General features: G+C 49.8%; 1 protein-coding gene across 1 annotated transcript in view; it reads right to left on the bottom strand.

Moving 5' to 3' along the window:
• Window positions 1-938: 938 nt before the first annotated feature.
• The window catches only part of FBXW4 (F-box and WD repeat domain containing 4), a 72,009-nt gene continuing 57,116 nt past the window's right edge, over window positions 939-15,831 (bottom strand). The window contains exons 7-9 of the mRNA XM_074159022.1: window positions 2,240-2,380; window positions 1,954-2,095; window positions 939-1,720 (exon numbers count right to left, since the gene is read on the bottom strand). Coding sequence (XP_074015123.1) covers window positions 1,604-1,720; window positions 1,954-2,095; window positions 2,240-2,380 — 400 coding nt within the window. The 3' untranslated portion in view covers window positions 939-1,603. The remainder of the gene's footprint in view (window positions 1,721-1,953; window positions 2,096-2,239; window positions 2,381-15,831) is intronic.

Below are 15,831 nucleotides of genomic sequence, written 5' to 3'. Positions count from 1 at the left end.
CAACCCCCTGCCAAAGCAGGGCCACCCAGAGCAGGTTGCACAGGAACGTGTCCAGGCGGGGTTGGAATGTCTCCAGAGAAGGAGACTCCACCACCTCTCTGGGCAGCCTCTTCCAGGGCTCTGCCACCCTCACAGTAAAGGAGTTCCTCCTCATGTTTAGATGGAACTTCTCCTGTTCAAGTTTGTGCCTGTTCCCTCTTGTCCTGTCCCTGGGCACCACTGAAAAAAAGACTGGCCCCATCCTCCTGACACCCACCCTTGAAGTATTTATAGGTGTTGATCAGATCCCCCCTCAGCCTTCTCTTCTCCAGACTAAAAAGACCCAAGTCCCTCAGCCTTTCCTCATCAGAGAGATGCTCCAGGCCCCTCATCATCTCTGTAGCCCTCTGCTGTCCCCTCTCCAGCAGTTCCCTGTCCTTCTTGAACTGGGGAGCCCAGAACTGGACCCAGTGCTCCAGATGGGGCCTCCCCAGGGCAGAGCAGAGGGGGAGGATGACCTCCCTCCACCTGCTGGCCATGCTCTTCCTGATGCCCCCCAGGATGCCATTGGCCTTCTTGGCCACAAGGCACATTGCTGGCTGATGGTCATCCTGTTGTCCACCAGGACTCCCAGATCTTTTTTCCTCAGAGCTGCTCTCATCAAGGCCTTGGTGTTTGCACTAGTCCAGTTTGCTGCTTCGTTCTGTAGGCAACAAGCCAGTTGCAGATCCTACTTTTTGAATTCTCGTTTCATGAAGTGACTCGAGATCCAAGATCCCAGGAACTGCCTTCAACGCAGCAGTGTCCCAGGGCCTAGCCAGGGAGAGGAATCCATTAGACACGTAGACAGTGTCTGAAAACAGGCCCAGCCTCCTCCACCCAGCCAAGCTTCTGCGATCAGCAGGTAACACTGCAGCCCCCTTTGGAATTTGAAACAAGACATACAATCTCTTTTGTTTCCCTTCAGAGTTTTATTTAGCAAAACGCGACTGTTTCAGCCCTGCCAAGTGCACGGCCTGACCTGAGGGCCAGCTTGGGGAGGCACACACTGAAAGCAGGGCTGGCTCTGCCTTTTAGCTCCATTCTCCCTCTTGGCTGCGCAGGACAACCCAAGGAGCTGTCGGGAGAGTAAGGGCAGGTGAAAGGTGGGCCCTGCTGCAGGCACCTTTCCCTTCCACCAAATCAGCCCACCCCACACACAGCCTAGACTTGCTTCACGTGGCTCAGAGCTTGGCTGATCTCAACCTGACCAGCACACACAGCTGGTAGGGCATCCGGGCTCAACCTGTCCCTCAAACGCTGTATCCACAGAAAAAGGATTTAAAAAAAAAAAAAAAAAAAAAAAAAAAAAGAAAATAGAACACAGTTAATAAAACAAACCCTGACTTGCACAAAATAAAAAGGGTAAAGGACAACCAGTCTTTATTCCCCTAGCAGGCAGGTGAGGTTGAGAAAGTCTGGCCCTTTGTGCACTCTTCAGTGTAGCTTTCTGGCAGGCAAAAAAAAAAAAAAAAAATCCCTTCAGAAGCCTTGGGGGCCACTCTCACCTCCCCTGCCCTGCGATTCCCTGAGCCAAGTGTCAGCTCTGCTGAGTCGGGGTGACCAGAAGAAGCTGCGATGCCCTTCACGGGGCAGTGAAGTCTAGGACGTGCAGGGCTGATGCCAGGGCAGCGTAGAGATGGGTGGTGCTGAAACGGAGGCAGTACACGGGGCTGCTGGTGGGCGAGGAGAGGTGAAAGCTCTGCAGGAAAATAGAAGAATCAACATTTCAAAGAAGAGCTCAGCCCAAAGACCCCAAACAGCCTTACAGACCCAAAGGCAGAGATGCCCGAGCACAGCAAGCTTTTCCCAAGGTTAGGTTGCCCACGGTGGGCTCGCCCCAAAGGTGGCCCAGCAGCCTCTGTCTCTTCTTCCAAAGAGACACAGGCACCTGGCTGCCAGAGAACAACCCAGAAGCTCTGCTGCTGCCCTCACCTGCAGGCACCGAGTCTGCCGCTTATCCCAGAGGCGCACCACGCCGTAGTATGAAGAGCCGCTGGCAATCATATGGTTCTTATCGCTCCTTATGCAGTACAGGGCGCTGTCATGGGGCTCTTCCCACTCCTGGACGCACTTCCTGCAAGGACAACACAAAGCAGAGCGGGGCTGAGCCTCCACTCCTCCACCTCTGGAACCGAGGCCCAGTTTGCCCGAAGGAGCTGCAGGCGAGTCCCCGGACACCGCACAGGGAGGGCCCCAGGTGCCAGCGGGGTAGGCTCACCTGGTGCTGGTCCGTATGTCCCAGTAGCGGATATAGGTGTCATACCCACACGAAAGGAGAAGGGAAGGCGTTTCATAGAAGACATCAAGGACTCCAGCTCCACGGTGGAAGTCAGTCCCTAAACAGGTCAACAGCTGACCGCTGCAATAAAACACAACAGGGGAAGAGTCATTCAGAGCAGAGATGGTGTCACAGAAGTCTCCTAGATCTCATTTCTGTGATTTAACAGAATGCAAAAGCATGCACAGTCTTCCTCTCCCTCCCCCAGTTTCTGCTACTGCCATGGAGGGTGGGTGACCAGCAGGAGTCACAGCTGTAAGAGGAAGAGCCAAGGAATAGGCACAGCTGACCCCAAGAAGAATGGGATCTTTTTCGTTGGGAGAAGTGACCAGTACTCTGAGCGATGGGTCTCCATTTCCATGGGAGACAATTCTCAACTTGGTCAAACTCTAGATAATCTGCAACAGCCACTTACCTGGTCGATTACATCCCATCCCAGATTCCATCCTTCAAAATCCTGTCCATTGGGGTATTCCCCATCTCTTTGACACACAGGTCACATCCAAAGGCAAATCAGACTCTCCTGACCCCATCTGCCATAGCTGCTCTCCTCAACCCCTACCAGCTACACTGCATACCGCAAACACTGTCTCTGGGGCTGAACAGGACAGGTCAAGAGCAACCCCCCCTGAGGGCTGCTCTGGAGATGACTTTCCAAAGGCTAGCTTTTTTTTTTTTTTTCCCTTTGACTCCCTCCTCCTCTTTAATTCCTTGATTGCCGTGAAAGAGCAAAAGCAAAATCTCCATGAATCTCTAAGCCAGATGCTTTGTGGCTGCATTACTCTGCTGCTTCATGTGCAGAACCAGCAGCTCGCCAGGTAGATGGTGCCTGGCGAGGGCTCAGGCTGCAAGAAGGAGCTTGAGCCCATTCCCTGGGCCACAGGAAATTTCACCAGGTACCTGGTACAGCCTGTCCCCTGTATCACCCCACCTGCCCCAACAGCCAGCAACACCCTGCCATGGTAGACTCTAGGGAATGGAGGGAACAGTCTGCCCAGCTGCTTGACATGGTCATCTATTGCAAACCCTTCTTTTCTTCCTCCTCACACCCTCTAACTCAAAAATGCCGGACACAATAAACCTTGAAGCACCTGCTTTTCAAACCCTGCCGCACGGCCACCCCTCTCCAACAGGCTCTTGGTTCTCAGGACAATGAAGCGGTCCTGAAAGCCGACGGCACGGATCCCGCAGTGGGGTCACTCCCAGCATCTCCCCCCATTATTTTGTTACTTTCTGCTCCTTGATCCAGCATCACACAGTTCTGAGGCACATCGCCAAATGCCTTAATTCTGTCTGTAATCTGGGCTAAAGCCCTCGTCGGGGGATAAAGACCACACAAAAGGAGAAATAGAGTCCCGGGAGATGTTAAAACAAGTAAACACCTTTGTGTCAGGAGAGAGAAATCGCTGATAAAGCAGATTAGCGCCTCGAGCCCTGGTGTCCCCAGATCAGAAGGCGAGCCCTGGCCGATCTTTGCAGCCAGCACGCTTCTATGATCACAGAGCTGGCGGCATGCTGGGGCCAGCCTGTTTCCCCACAGTCACTCTCCAAAGAGCAGATTATGTAGAATAACAATTTCTTTGTGGCTGTGTAATTCCCTCCGTGACCGTGGCTGTGGGCAGCTACATTGGCCCTTGATGCCAGGGCCCTAGCAACCATTTAGAGAGGCCAACCAGCCCTAGCAATGGCCCCCCCGTGCAAACCTCTCGGACAAGCTTTAACATCAAGTGCATGAATTAATCCCCCCCAACACGAATCCAGGGGTGCTGGCTTATTGGACTTTGTGTTTCTCCAGGCAAGGGATCGAGGGGATTCCAGGCTTCAGCCCTTTGCAACCTTCTCACACTACATTAACCCTTGGAAGGTTACTTGCAAACCAACCCAGCAGCAACTCTGCACCTGTCTGCAGGTCGAGAGGTTGAAGCATTTGCAGTCTGAGCACTGGGAACAAGAGCTGCAGGGTTTGGCTGGAGCAGATGGGTCCTTAGCTCCACCATGGATTGTGACTGCGATGGGCATCTCTGAGCTCTGGCACTCCCTTGCTCCTCCAAGCACACAGATCCCCTCCATCTGCTGTTCTTCAAAGCCAGCAGGACAGATGGACACACACACAACCCTTCTCAAGGCTTCCACAAGACCTTCTTCATCCTAGGAGTTATGTATGTGGCCCAGAGTTGTGAGACATACAACAGAGGTATGAGGAGGAGTCAGCTGCTCTCCCAAGCAAGAACCCTTGGACTACCTGTGAGATGCATAAGCAGCCAGGCTGCCCGGCCCCCAGCGTCCTCTGCCAGTTGCAGAGGCAGGAGCAGGGAGTTAGCTCATCTCCTGTGAGTATCTCAGCGAGCCCTAGGCAGCACCAGCAGCTTGGACCTTGCTCTCCCCACTTCCACATGCTACTGCTTTTTTCTGGTTTTGCAGGATAGCCTCTGGACCGGTGCTCTAAGCACATGGCACTTCAGGAGAGGAAACCAGGACAGGCAGCTGTACATGGGCCATGCAGCCCAGCAGCACATCTGGTGACTATCTCCTGCTAGCCAGCTGAAGCCTGTTGGTGTTACTTCCCCTCTGCCATTTTCCCTGCTAATACACCTTTAATCTGTGAAGGACTAAGCTCAGGGAGAGCAAAGCACCATGCTGAGGAAAGGCAGCAGGATGCAGAAGCACATCCAGGGATCTTTTACTCATTTGGACTTGCCCTCTTCCTCCTCTCAGGTGCCTGAAACAGGTCACAGCAGACGCCCTCACAACCTCCCACCTCTAAACAAGCCCCCTTCACACCCAGAGCAAGCCTGGTCACACTAAAGCTTGTGTTCCACCTCAGTCTGCAGCGCTGCAAGATGGCAGCAATGTTTAATGGCAGCCTGATGGTGTCTGCACAGGACGTTGGACAAGAGAAGCCAGAGAGTCTGGATTCCTGCTTTCAGAGCTTCCTGAGCAGCACTGAACACCACACAGACGCCTCGCTCCCAGCGTTTCTCCATGCCTTCACACCTCACTGCAGTGGTACCCAAGCATCCCAGCAGAGTCACACTTGCTTTTCTCCCTCCACTTCCCCTTCCAGCCGAGGCAACAAAAAAAAGAAAGAAAACGAGGGAAAAAAAAAAAAAGGGGGGGAGAAAAAAAATCAGTTTTTCCCTGAAGGCAGGAAAGGAACACAGATACTTGCAAGGTACTGCAGAAAAGCAAACCTTGCTGTGCTGGTTTGTTAATCAGTTCAGTTCTCCTGCCCCACGAATAGGTCAGCCAAAGCAGCTTTCAAGTGGGAGGTCCAGCCCCTGCGCACAGCAGCCGGCCTTCAGCAGCGTACAGAAACAGCGCATTAGTTGCTAGAGTGAAGCACTTCTAATCTGACACCGGGAGAAAAATCATACTGTGCTGTACACTGGGCACACAAACCAGAAGATTTAAGTGTTCTGGCATGCGCATGCTTAAATCGATAAAGCTGCAGAATACAATTAATATGTCCCCTTTTTTTTCAGCAGATTAAGGTGTCTCTGGACCAGATACCACCGTGCCAGGCTAGCTTCACATCCCTATAGCATATGCAGTCATGCTGAGCCCATGCTGGGAAGGGAACTCTCTGCCACCCCAACTCTTCCAGCCTTGGGATCACAAGTTAGTGCCCACAAATTGTCCAGCCTTCATTATCCCAAATTCTCCCTGCCCTTAAACCTCAGTCCCCAACAGTTTCTACTTCCTAGGAAACAAAACTCACAGCTATTCCTTAATAACCCATAAAGGATGGAGATAACCCATCAAGGGGCAACAGAAAAGCAGCAGGTACACCAGCACATCACCGATTGTTTTCTAACAACTCACACAGGCAGAAGATACCTGCTCAATGAGGGACGGAGAGAGATGCGATAGCTACCCTGAACCTTGTTTCTCACCAGCTTGCAGAGATCACCAGCACCAGCCAAACACAGCAGGAAACAGCCTTCTCCGGTCCTTTGTGGGCCCTTTTTTCACCCTCTGCACCCAAAGACCTTCCAAAAATCAGGTAGCTGATCCTCAGCACTTCAGAGGTCAGGATGCCCCATGCTTGATTTGCACTATGAAGGTTAGCCAGCAAGTGACTGTGAAGTCCAAGCAAGACCAAGCATGGAAGGTCCACACCACCTCCCCACCATGTCCTGGCCCTCCAGGAGTAGGAAGCAGAGGCTGTTTCACTCCCAGGCCACCTTCAGGCAAGCCAGATAGCAAAACTCCCACCATCTGCCCAAGTAACTCCGTTTTCCATACTGAACAGCCTGGGCCAGGTAGTGCCACGGTTCACAGAATCACAGAATGATATGGGGTTGGGAGGGACCTCTGGAGATCATCTAGTCCAACCCCCTGCCAAAGCAGGGTCACCCAGAGCAGGTTGCACAAGAATGTGTCCAGGTGGGTTTTGAATATCTCCAGTGTCAGAGACTTCACCACCTCTCTGGGCAGCTTCAGTTCCCAGTGCTGGGTGGCACCGGCAGAAACAACTCCGCACCAGTGGACCTCTGTGCAGCAGAATCCCAAACTGGTCTTTCCAGGAAACCTGGACTGTCATGTCTAGCCATAGAGCTCTTGGCTTCAGCACCTTAACCACAAACCACCTGGACCAATGCAGAGCCTATAGACACACAGGTAGGCCTCCAGAGCTGAGCAGGAAACTCACAGATATTCTTAGTTTCTTCTACTCTCTCTTAAGCATCTAGACAGATCAAAATCTGTCAAAATAGGCAGTGCTCCAGTACCAGCCTCCAAGAAACAGAGCCAGAGCAAATCCAGCAGCCCATTTCACCCCTAGCACAGGAAAGCTGTGTTAGCACCAGGCTCTGGACTCTTTGCTGCTAGAACAAGATGTTTAAACAAAGTCCCTGTGCCTGGGAAATGTATCCAACTGATGACTCACAGAATCATAGAATTGTCTGGGTTGGAAGGGACCTTTCAGATCATCTAGTCCAACCATCAACCCAACTCTGATAAAAACCATCACTAACCCATGTCTCTAAGCACTATGGCAACCCGGCTTTTCAATCCCCCCAGGGATGGTGCCTCAACCCCTTCCCTGGGCAGCCCATTCCAAGGCTTAACAACCCTTTCCATGGAAAAATTGTTCCTAATCTCCAACCTGAACCTCCCCTGGGGCAACTGGAGGCCATTTCCTCTTGTCCCATCGCCTGTGACTTGGGAGCAGAGACCAACCCCCCCTGGCTACAGCCTCCTTTCAGGGAGTTGTAGAGAGCGAGAAGGTCTCCCCTCAGCCTCCTTTTCTCCAGGCTGAACCCCCCCAGCTCCCTCAGCCTCTCCTCATCAGACTTATTCTCCAGAGCCCTCACCAGCTCCGTTGCCCTTCTCTGGACCCACTCCAGCCTCTCAATGTCTATTTTGTGGTGAGGGGCCCAAAACTGGATCCAGCCCTTGAGGTGGGGCCTCACCAGTGCCCAGTCCAGGGGGATGATCACCTCCTGAGTCCTACTCACTGCGCTGTTCCTGATCCAGGCCAGGATGCTGGTGGCCTTCTTGGCCACCTGGGCACACTTATGATGAGTCCAAACAATGAAAGTCATTTTGCTCAGGGACCTTTGATTCATCTCTATCAATTCCTACGTTCTTCAGAAAACAAGACTTTTACAAATTACTTTTAAAATAAGCTATTTTTTTGGGATTTCCACATTTCACTCTTTTCTTTCCACATTGGAAATCCAGCCATGAACATTGCTAACGTGCTATCTCCAGAAGACAGGAGCCTTCTAGCCTGGAAGCAAAGTGAACTACAAAGGAATAGCAGAGAAAAGCTGGTTTCTTTAAGTTGTTTTATTTTTTTTTTTCCTTTTTAAAAACAGCTTAAGGCTCTATTCCTCCTCACCCCAGGAATACGAAGACAAAATAAGGTCAGTCATAGCAGAGCCCAGATGGTTAGTTTCCATATAATCCATGAGATGCTGCTGTCACCAAGTTAAGCCATATACAGCCTCCCAAGCCACAGCGATTATTTCTGTGACCATAAAAGCTCGGGATTTCTCTGAGACCTTGCAGAGAACTGGAGTCCAAAACAAGTCTGCACCTCCCTCCCTGTACCCTGTTTATTTGCTGCAGGTCTTGGCCAGCTGTCTGCAATACACACAAACCGCACTCCAAAAGCTGGGATGCAACAATAAACACTTTTCTCCCCAGCCTCAATTTCTGGTGACCCCGATTCACTAGAATTGATATTATACAAGTATGCCAATTCTAGGAAACTGCTGAACTCAGAACATCTGGCGAAACCAGAGATGTGCAAAACTGAGGACATGCTCATCTGCTCTGGAAACCTCATCTGTGAGCCGTGATCGTCTATCAAAGACAAGAAATCACTGCACATAAGCAGGTGACTATTCAGAAACTGAGCAGAGCAAAGAGGGTCTTTGCCCACAAGCTAGCGGGGCCCATTGACAGAGCTTTAAACTAGGCTTGAAGGGAAAGGGGATATCATCAGGCCATGACAAGCTGTGGGGTGACATACCAAGGTTAGAGGGACAAGGTGGTAGTGAGGGCCCTCAGCCTGTTGCTCTTGAGACACCCCAGCTACACCGCAGCACACTCAAAGTCTTACAGAGACGAGACAGGGGCTCCCCAGGTAACAGGAGACCAAGAGGGAAACACGGGTGACATCCCTCAAAGGAATTAAGGGGTGTTCTTCTAAGAAGGTGACATGGCCAACAGCCCAGCTGAAGTGCCTCTACACCAATGCACACAGCACAAGCAACAAGCAGGAGGAGCTGGAAGCCACCATGCTACTAGAAAGCTACAACCTAGTTGCCATTACTGAAACTTGATGGCATGAACCTCATGACTGGAGTGTGGCTATTGATGGTTACAGGCTCTTCAGAAGGGACAGGTGAGGAAGGAGGGGCAGAGGCATTGCCCTCTACATCAAGAAAGCATGAAGAGCTGTCTGAAGAATAACCACAAGCAGGTTGAAAACTTATTGAAAGAATTGAGACTGAGGCAAAGGGAGCCTTGTGGTTGGTGTCTACTACAGGCCGCCTGATCAAGAAGAACCTAAGAGAGACCTAAGCCATCTTACTCCAGCTCCAGGAAGCATCGTGCTCACAGGCTCTCATCCTGCCAGGGGTCTTCAACCACCCCAACATCTGCTGGAAAAGTAGCACGGTGAGCTGTAGGCCATCCAGGAGACTCCTGGAGTGCATGGAGGACAACTTCTTAAGCCAGGCAATAGACAGCCCCACCAGAGGGGATGCGATATGGGATCTGTTGGTCACCAGTGCAAGCGAGCTCATCAGTGACATCAAGACCGGGGACAGCCTGCACTGCAGTGATCATGCACTGGTCGAGTTTGCAGTCCTTATGGGTCAGGCAAAGAATAAAGTCGGGACTCTGGATTTTAGTAAAGCAAGCTTCCAGCTATTCATGGAGTTAGTCAATAAGACCCCCCCGGGAAACTGTCCTCAGAGACAATGGAGCAGAACAAAGCTGGCAGATCTTTAAGGATGCTTTCCACAGAGCACAAGAGCTCTTAATCTCCAGGTGTAAGAAATCAGGAAAGGCAGGCAAGAGACCAGCATGACCAAGTCAAGACCTGCTGGTCAAACTAAAGGGCAAGACAGAAATGCACAGGCAGTGGAAGCAGGGACAGGTATCCTGGGAAGAGTACAAGGATAATGCCCAGTTGTGTACAGATGGAGTCAGGAAGGCCAAGGTGCAGCTGGAGCTGAACTTGGTGAGGGACACAAAGAATAGTAAGGGATTCTACAGGGATGTCAGCCAGAAAAGGAAGGTCAACGAAAGTGTACCCCCCTGATGAGCAAGACTGGCAAACTGGTAACAACAGGTGAGGAGAAGGTCGAGGTACTCAACAACTTTTTTTGCCTCAGTCTTCACTGGCAACGTCTCTCCCCACACCTCTCGAATGGATGGACCACAAGGCAGGGACTGGGGGAGCAAAGTCCCTTCCACTGTAAGAGAAGATCAGGTTCATGACCACCTGAACATACATAAGCCTATGGGACCTGATGAGATCCATCCCAGAGTCCTGAGGGAATTGGCTGATGTAGTTGCCAAGCCACTCTCTGTGACATTTAAAGAGTCATGGAAGTCAGGTAAAGTCCCTGATGACTGGGAAAAAGGGAGACATAGCACCCATTTTTAAAAAGGGTAGAAAGGAGGACCCTAGGAACTACCAACCTGTCAGCCTCACCTCTGTGCCTGGGAAGATCATGGAACAGATCCTAGAAGCTGTGCTAAGGCACATGGAGGACAGGGAGGTGATTTGAGACAGCCAGCATGGCTTTACCAAGGGCAAGTCCTGCCTGACCAACCTAGTGGCCTTCTATGATGGAATGACTATAACAGTGGACAAGGGAAGACCTACAGAAGTCATCTATCTGAACTTCTGTAAGGCCTTTGACAGAGTCCCCCACAACATCCTTCTCTCTAAATTGGAGGGACACAGATTTGATTGGTGGGCTGTTCGGTGGATGAGGAATTGGTTGGATGGTCACACCCAGAAGGTAGTGGTCAATGGCTCAATGTCCCGATGGAGATCAGTGACAAGTGGTGTTCCTCAGGGGTCCGTACTGGGACCAGTACTGTTCAATATCTTCATCAATGACATAGACAGTGGGATCAAGTGCACCCTCAGCAAGTTTGTGGATGACACCAAGCTGAGTGGTGCAGCTGACACACTTGAGGGATGGGATGCCATCCAGAGGGACGTGGAGAAGCTCAAGAACTGGGCCCATGTGAACCTCATGAGGTTCAACAAGGCCGAGTGCAGGGTCCCACACCTGGGTCAGGGCAACTCCCAGTATCAATACAGGCTGGGGGATTGAGAGCAGCTCCACCAAGAAGGACTTGGGGATACTGGTGGATGAAAAGCTGGACATGAGCTGACAATGTGCGCTCACACCCCAGGCGGCCAACCATATATCCTGGGCTGCACCCAAAGCAGCATGGCCAGCAAGTGGAGGGAGGTGATTCTGCCCCGCTCTGGTGAGACCCCACCTCGACTAGTGCATCCAGTAGGTTTTGGGGTCCTCAGCACAAGAAGGACATGTCCCTGTCCAACGGAGGGACACAAAAATGCTCAGAGGGCTGGAGCACCTGTCCTATGAGAGAGTTGGAGTTGTCCAGCCTGGAGAAGGTTCCAGGGAAACCTTATAGCAGCCTTTCAGTGCTCAAAGGGGGCTTAAAGGAAAGATGAGGACAAATTTTTTGGCAGGACCTGATGCGATAGGACAAAGAGTAATGGTTATAAACTAAAAGAGGGTAGATTTAGACTAGATATAAGGAAGAAATTTTTTACAGTGAGGGTGGTGAGACAATGGTTCAGGTTGCCCAGAGAGATGGCCCCATCTCTGGAAACATTCAAGGTCAGGTAGGACAGGGCTCTGAGCAACCTGATCTAGTTGAAGAAGTCGCTGCTCATTGCAGGGGGATTGAACTGGATGACCTCTAAAAGTTCCCTTCCAACCAAAACTATTATATGATATACTTTAAAAACAAAAAAAAAGTGGAAAGAACACTGTTCAGTTCAAAACACTGGGATATTTGAGCTGAGTATCACACGGAGAAAGGAAATAAAATCCATTTAAAAACAATTATCCAGAATGCAGCATTTGCACAACTTCTGCCATCCAATTTGGAGAATGCACCAAAACCAAAAGGGAAGAGCTCTGCCAGATGCTTTGCAACAGCAGCTGAGGCACCCAGGGGATGCAGCCACTTGTGCCAAGAGGGGAAAGGCTTGGTCAAACATCATCTATAATGAACATAGGGAGAAGCACAAATCCTTGGCAAAGTTATTCTTCATAGAGTTATCCTACCCCAAGGTTACCCTTGCTTTTAGCCAAGGCTACTAATTCCTGTCAGGAGATGTGGCATTGGCTTGGGGAATTTTGAGGGAGCACCTCCATGTGAAATGGCTCCGAGATGCTGTTGTAAGCGATTTTGGGGAGAAATGCCGCTCTCAGCTTCCTCAGCACAGCTGAAGGGACTTGAGGCTGTAGGGGGGAATGACACCAACGATGGTTTGAGATTCTGGTGGGGGGGGGGGGAGAGAGGCAGAAGAGGGAGTTTTGCCTTCTTTTCTTCTGCTTTCTCTGAATTGGCCCACACACGCTTTAAATGGTCCAATAAAAAGATACAATTTCTTTACCTTTCCAGCTCTGGGACCCTGTGAGTTTTTGTTGTTCGGGTTCCCGTAAGGTTAAGTTCAGAGGATAAACTGACACGCTGGGCTATGGGAAAAAGCCAGTTTCTTCAAATAAAGCCACAACAGTGCAAAAGAGACCCTGCTGGGGCTTTTATTTGGGAAAACAAACAGAAATGGCACCAAGCCCTTCTGCTTTACGAACCAATTTAACTACAAAACCAATGTTCTCCCTCTCGGGGGTGAGGAGGGGAGAGAGACAGAACATGACAATAGTCCAAAACCTTGGGGGGAAGAAAAAAAGAAAAAAGATAGGACAAAAAAGGTTGTCTGTCCTCTTTTCTTTCTCGCCCATGGCTCCTTTTCTTAGCACACGTGTGTTCTTGTAAAAACGATTAGATTGCAATTTGTATAACATGGTGACCCCCAAATTCAGACATTTAACCCCTTTTCTCTGCAAAGAATGTCAAGAATGTCTTCTCTGTCTTTCTTTCCAACGGGAGGAGTAGGGGGGAATTCTCTCAAACTGTGATTTCTTGGGGGCAGAGAAAAAGAGGGAGGCAAGGAAAAGAAGCAGGGAATTCTCAAAGCCTCTCGCCTTTCGCCCCACTTGTGTGGGAACAGGCGGCTGTATTGCTCCCTTTCTGGACAGAGCTCTGCAGGTCTCCTTTAGTGGGGAGACAAAAAAAAAAAAAAAATGGAGAGTCCAAATCAAAACAAAGCCATCTGTTTAAATGAGCTACTGCCAGGCAGCGGCAGAGGGGGTTCCTCATTCACTCCTTCCCATTCTTCTCTCTTGCCTCTGTTGATTCTCTCTCAACCCAGGGAAAAATAAAGATTGCTTTTGCTTTGGCTCAGGGGGATGAAACTGATTGATGCGCTTGGAGTGTCCAGCCCCCACCCACTCTCTCTGATTGTTTGGGGCCTTGTAAAGTTGTCATAAATACGCCTGAACAGGAGTGCAAAGGCCACAGCATGCCCTGGACGTGCACACATCCAAAGGGCAGGAGCTGGCCTCATGCTCATCCCCAGTGCAACAGGGCCAAGACCGCCATGGGGAGGAAAGCATTTAGGACAAACACCTGGACATTCTGCCTCTTACAACAGTTTTACATTTAGGTTAAGATGCACCAGAGCCCTCTTAACAAAAAGAAGGCAGAAGATGCCCACCCTATGTGAGAGGGTTCGGAAAGATGATGTCAAAAAAACCCCCAGAAATCAGTAAAGAGCCACAAGGCCCCAAACAGTTTTGAGAACACATGCTTACCACGGGAAACACACTGCACAGATGAGACTGCAGCTATCTGTTAGAGCCAAGAGACAGAGCGCTGAACAAAACCGAGTCTGCTAAAAGGAACAGTCATCCAAGACACCACCACTTAAGAGGCTCCCTGCAGCAGCAAGCTTTCTCCAGCACTGGCTCAAGTAGGTGGTCATCAGCCTGAGGTCCTGTCCCCAACAATGCCCCAGATCTCAGAGCAAGAGAATCAAATCCTACAGTTCAGAGCTCCAGAACTCAGGTAGGAGTTTCCTTCTGGCCTTGTCAAGTGCTTAACTGATGCTTTCGGACATAAGACCAGCTTATATCTAGTCTTGCTGCTCAAGTCATAAGTGGGATTGCCAGCTCCATGAAGAAGGACCTGGTTTTCCCTTTGCCTAGATCTACATCCCAACTCTCCATCCTACCTACCTTACTGCAGAAGGAACAGTTCCCAAGGACCAAATTAGAAATCCAAAGACAGCCATTGTGCCAAATTGATTTAATATGAACAGGCCAAGAAAAGGTTCACCTGAAAACTAGAATTGCCCTACAACAGACCCCAGTGTGTCACTTCACTAACTCTTTTTTCTTTTAATTTCAGGAAGACAACATGGCTTTTGTGTTCCTGATTAACCAAAGGACAAATAAATGGGAATACCCAGAACTGATGCTTTAAAAAGAGTAACCAAAGCCATCTGTGAAACAGCACAGCAAAAAACAAGAGAGTCTCAGGAAAAGAGAATGAGAAGCCATCTGAGGAAGGGCAACTACCTGTGGATCATCCCACTGCAGTGAGCAGAGGCAATAGAAGGCACATATTTCCACTCGCTCACCTGATGTAAGCTCAGCCCAGAAAGCTGTTTATCTCACTGTTGGACAAGTTTTGGATTGGTTATTGTGATTTAAAACTGTGTTCAAGCCAAGACAGAGATGCTGAGAAAAAAATCCAAGCCTGAAAGGTTTAGAGAGCCCCTTTCTTACAAAGCCTGGAGAGAGTTTCCTTGGCAAAAGAAGATACATGGCATGATGAACTTATAGAAAAGCAGGGCAGGAGAGAGGATTCTGCATCTACAGCATGGTATTATGATTCTTCTGCCCCCCAAATCCTGTGAAACCGTTATCAGTGCCAGAATAATATTTGCTCTCTCTTGTCTCTTCTGGTACCAGAGATATCCACTCATTTCTCTGTGACTGGACAAATCCAGTTTAAATGCCTGGGTGAAACAGACTCCCCACACTTCTTGGAGTCAGTTACTTTTCCTTTCAATCTAGCACCTCCAGATCTGAATCCATTTGATACCTTCACCCAACAAACTCCTTTTATTATTAAATTCAAGGGTCTCAAACTTGTTTAAACCTTGGAGTTCCAGGCTGTGGAGAGAATGATCTACCGAACTTGTTTCAGAACACAACACTAAGCAGTCTGCTTGCATATCTTGGGTCAAGCCTCTACATTAAAAGCCTTTATTGAAAATATTTAGCAAGCTTTATAATGAAGGAAAGGTCGAGGGACTTGGGTCTTTTTAGTCTGGAGAAGAGCAGACTGAGGGGGCATCTGATCAACACCTATAAATACTTCAAAGGTGGGTGTCAAGAAGACGGGGCCAGTCTTTTTTCAGTGGTGCCCAGGGACAGGACAAGAGGGAACAGGCACAAACTTGAACATAAGTTCCATCTAAACATGAGGGGGAACTTCTTCACTTTGAGGGTGGTAGAGCCCTAGAAGAGGCTGCCCAGAGAGGTGGTGGAGTCTCCTTCTCTGGAGACATTCCAACCCCGCCTGGACACATTCCTGTGCAACCTGCTGTGGGTGGCCCTGTTTTGGCAGGGGGTTGGACTAGATGATCTCCAGAGGTCTCTTCCAACCCCATATCGTTCTGTGATTCTGTGAATAACTAGACTTGCAGATTCTCATTTCATTTATCTACTTCAACACATTAAAAAAATAACCTGGGCACAACAGGACACAAAGCCAAGGAGGACTGGATTTAAACAGGAAAGCATCAGTAGTGATCAGCTAAGCAGGGTGTTCAGTACCACACTCTGCAACTGTCAAACTACACTTGCTGTTTAAGAACGGCACAGGGAGTTTAAGTCTTAAAGCTCTCCCTCCTTGCTGACAGCTGCTCACATTCACTCACT

Source organism: Numenius arquata, chromosome 15, assembly GCF_964106895.1.
Source record: "Numenius arquata chromosome 15, bNumArq3.hap1.1, whole genome shotgun sequence".
In the NCBI taxonomy this organism is placed as follows: domain Eukaryota; kingdom Metazoa; phylum Chordata; class Aves; order Charadriiformes; family Scolopacidae; genus Numenius; species Numenius arquata.
This window is presented reverse-complemented; position numbering and strand designations above follow the sequence as displayed.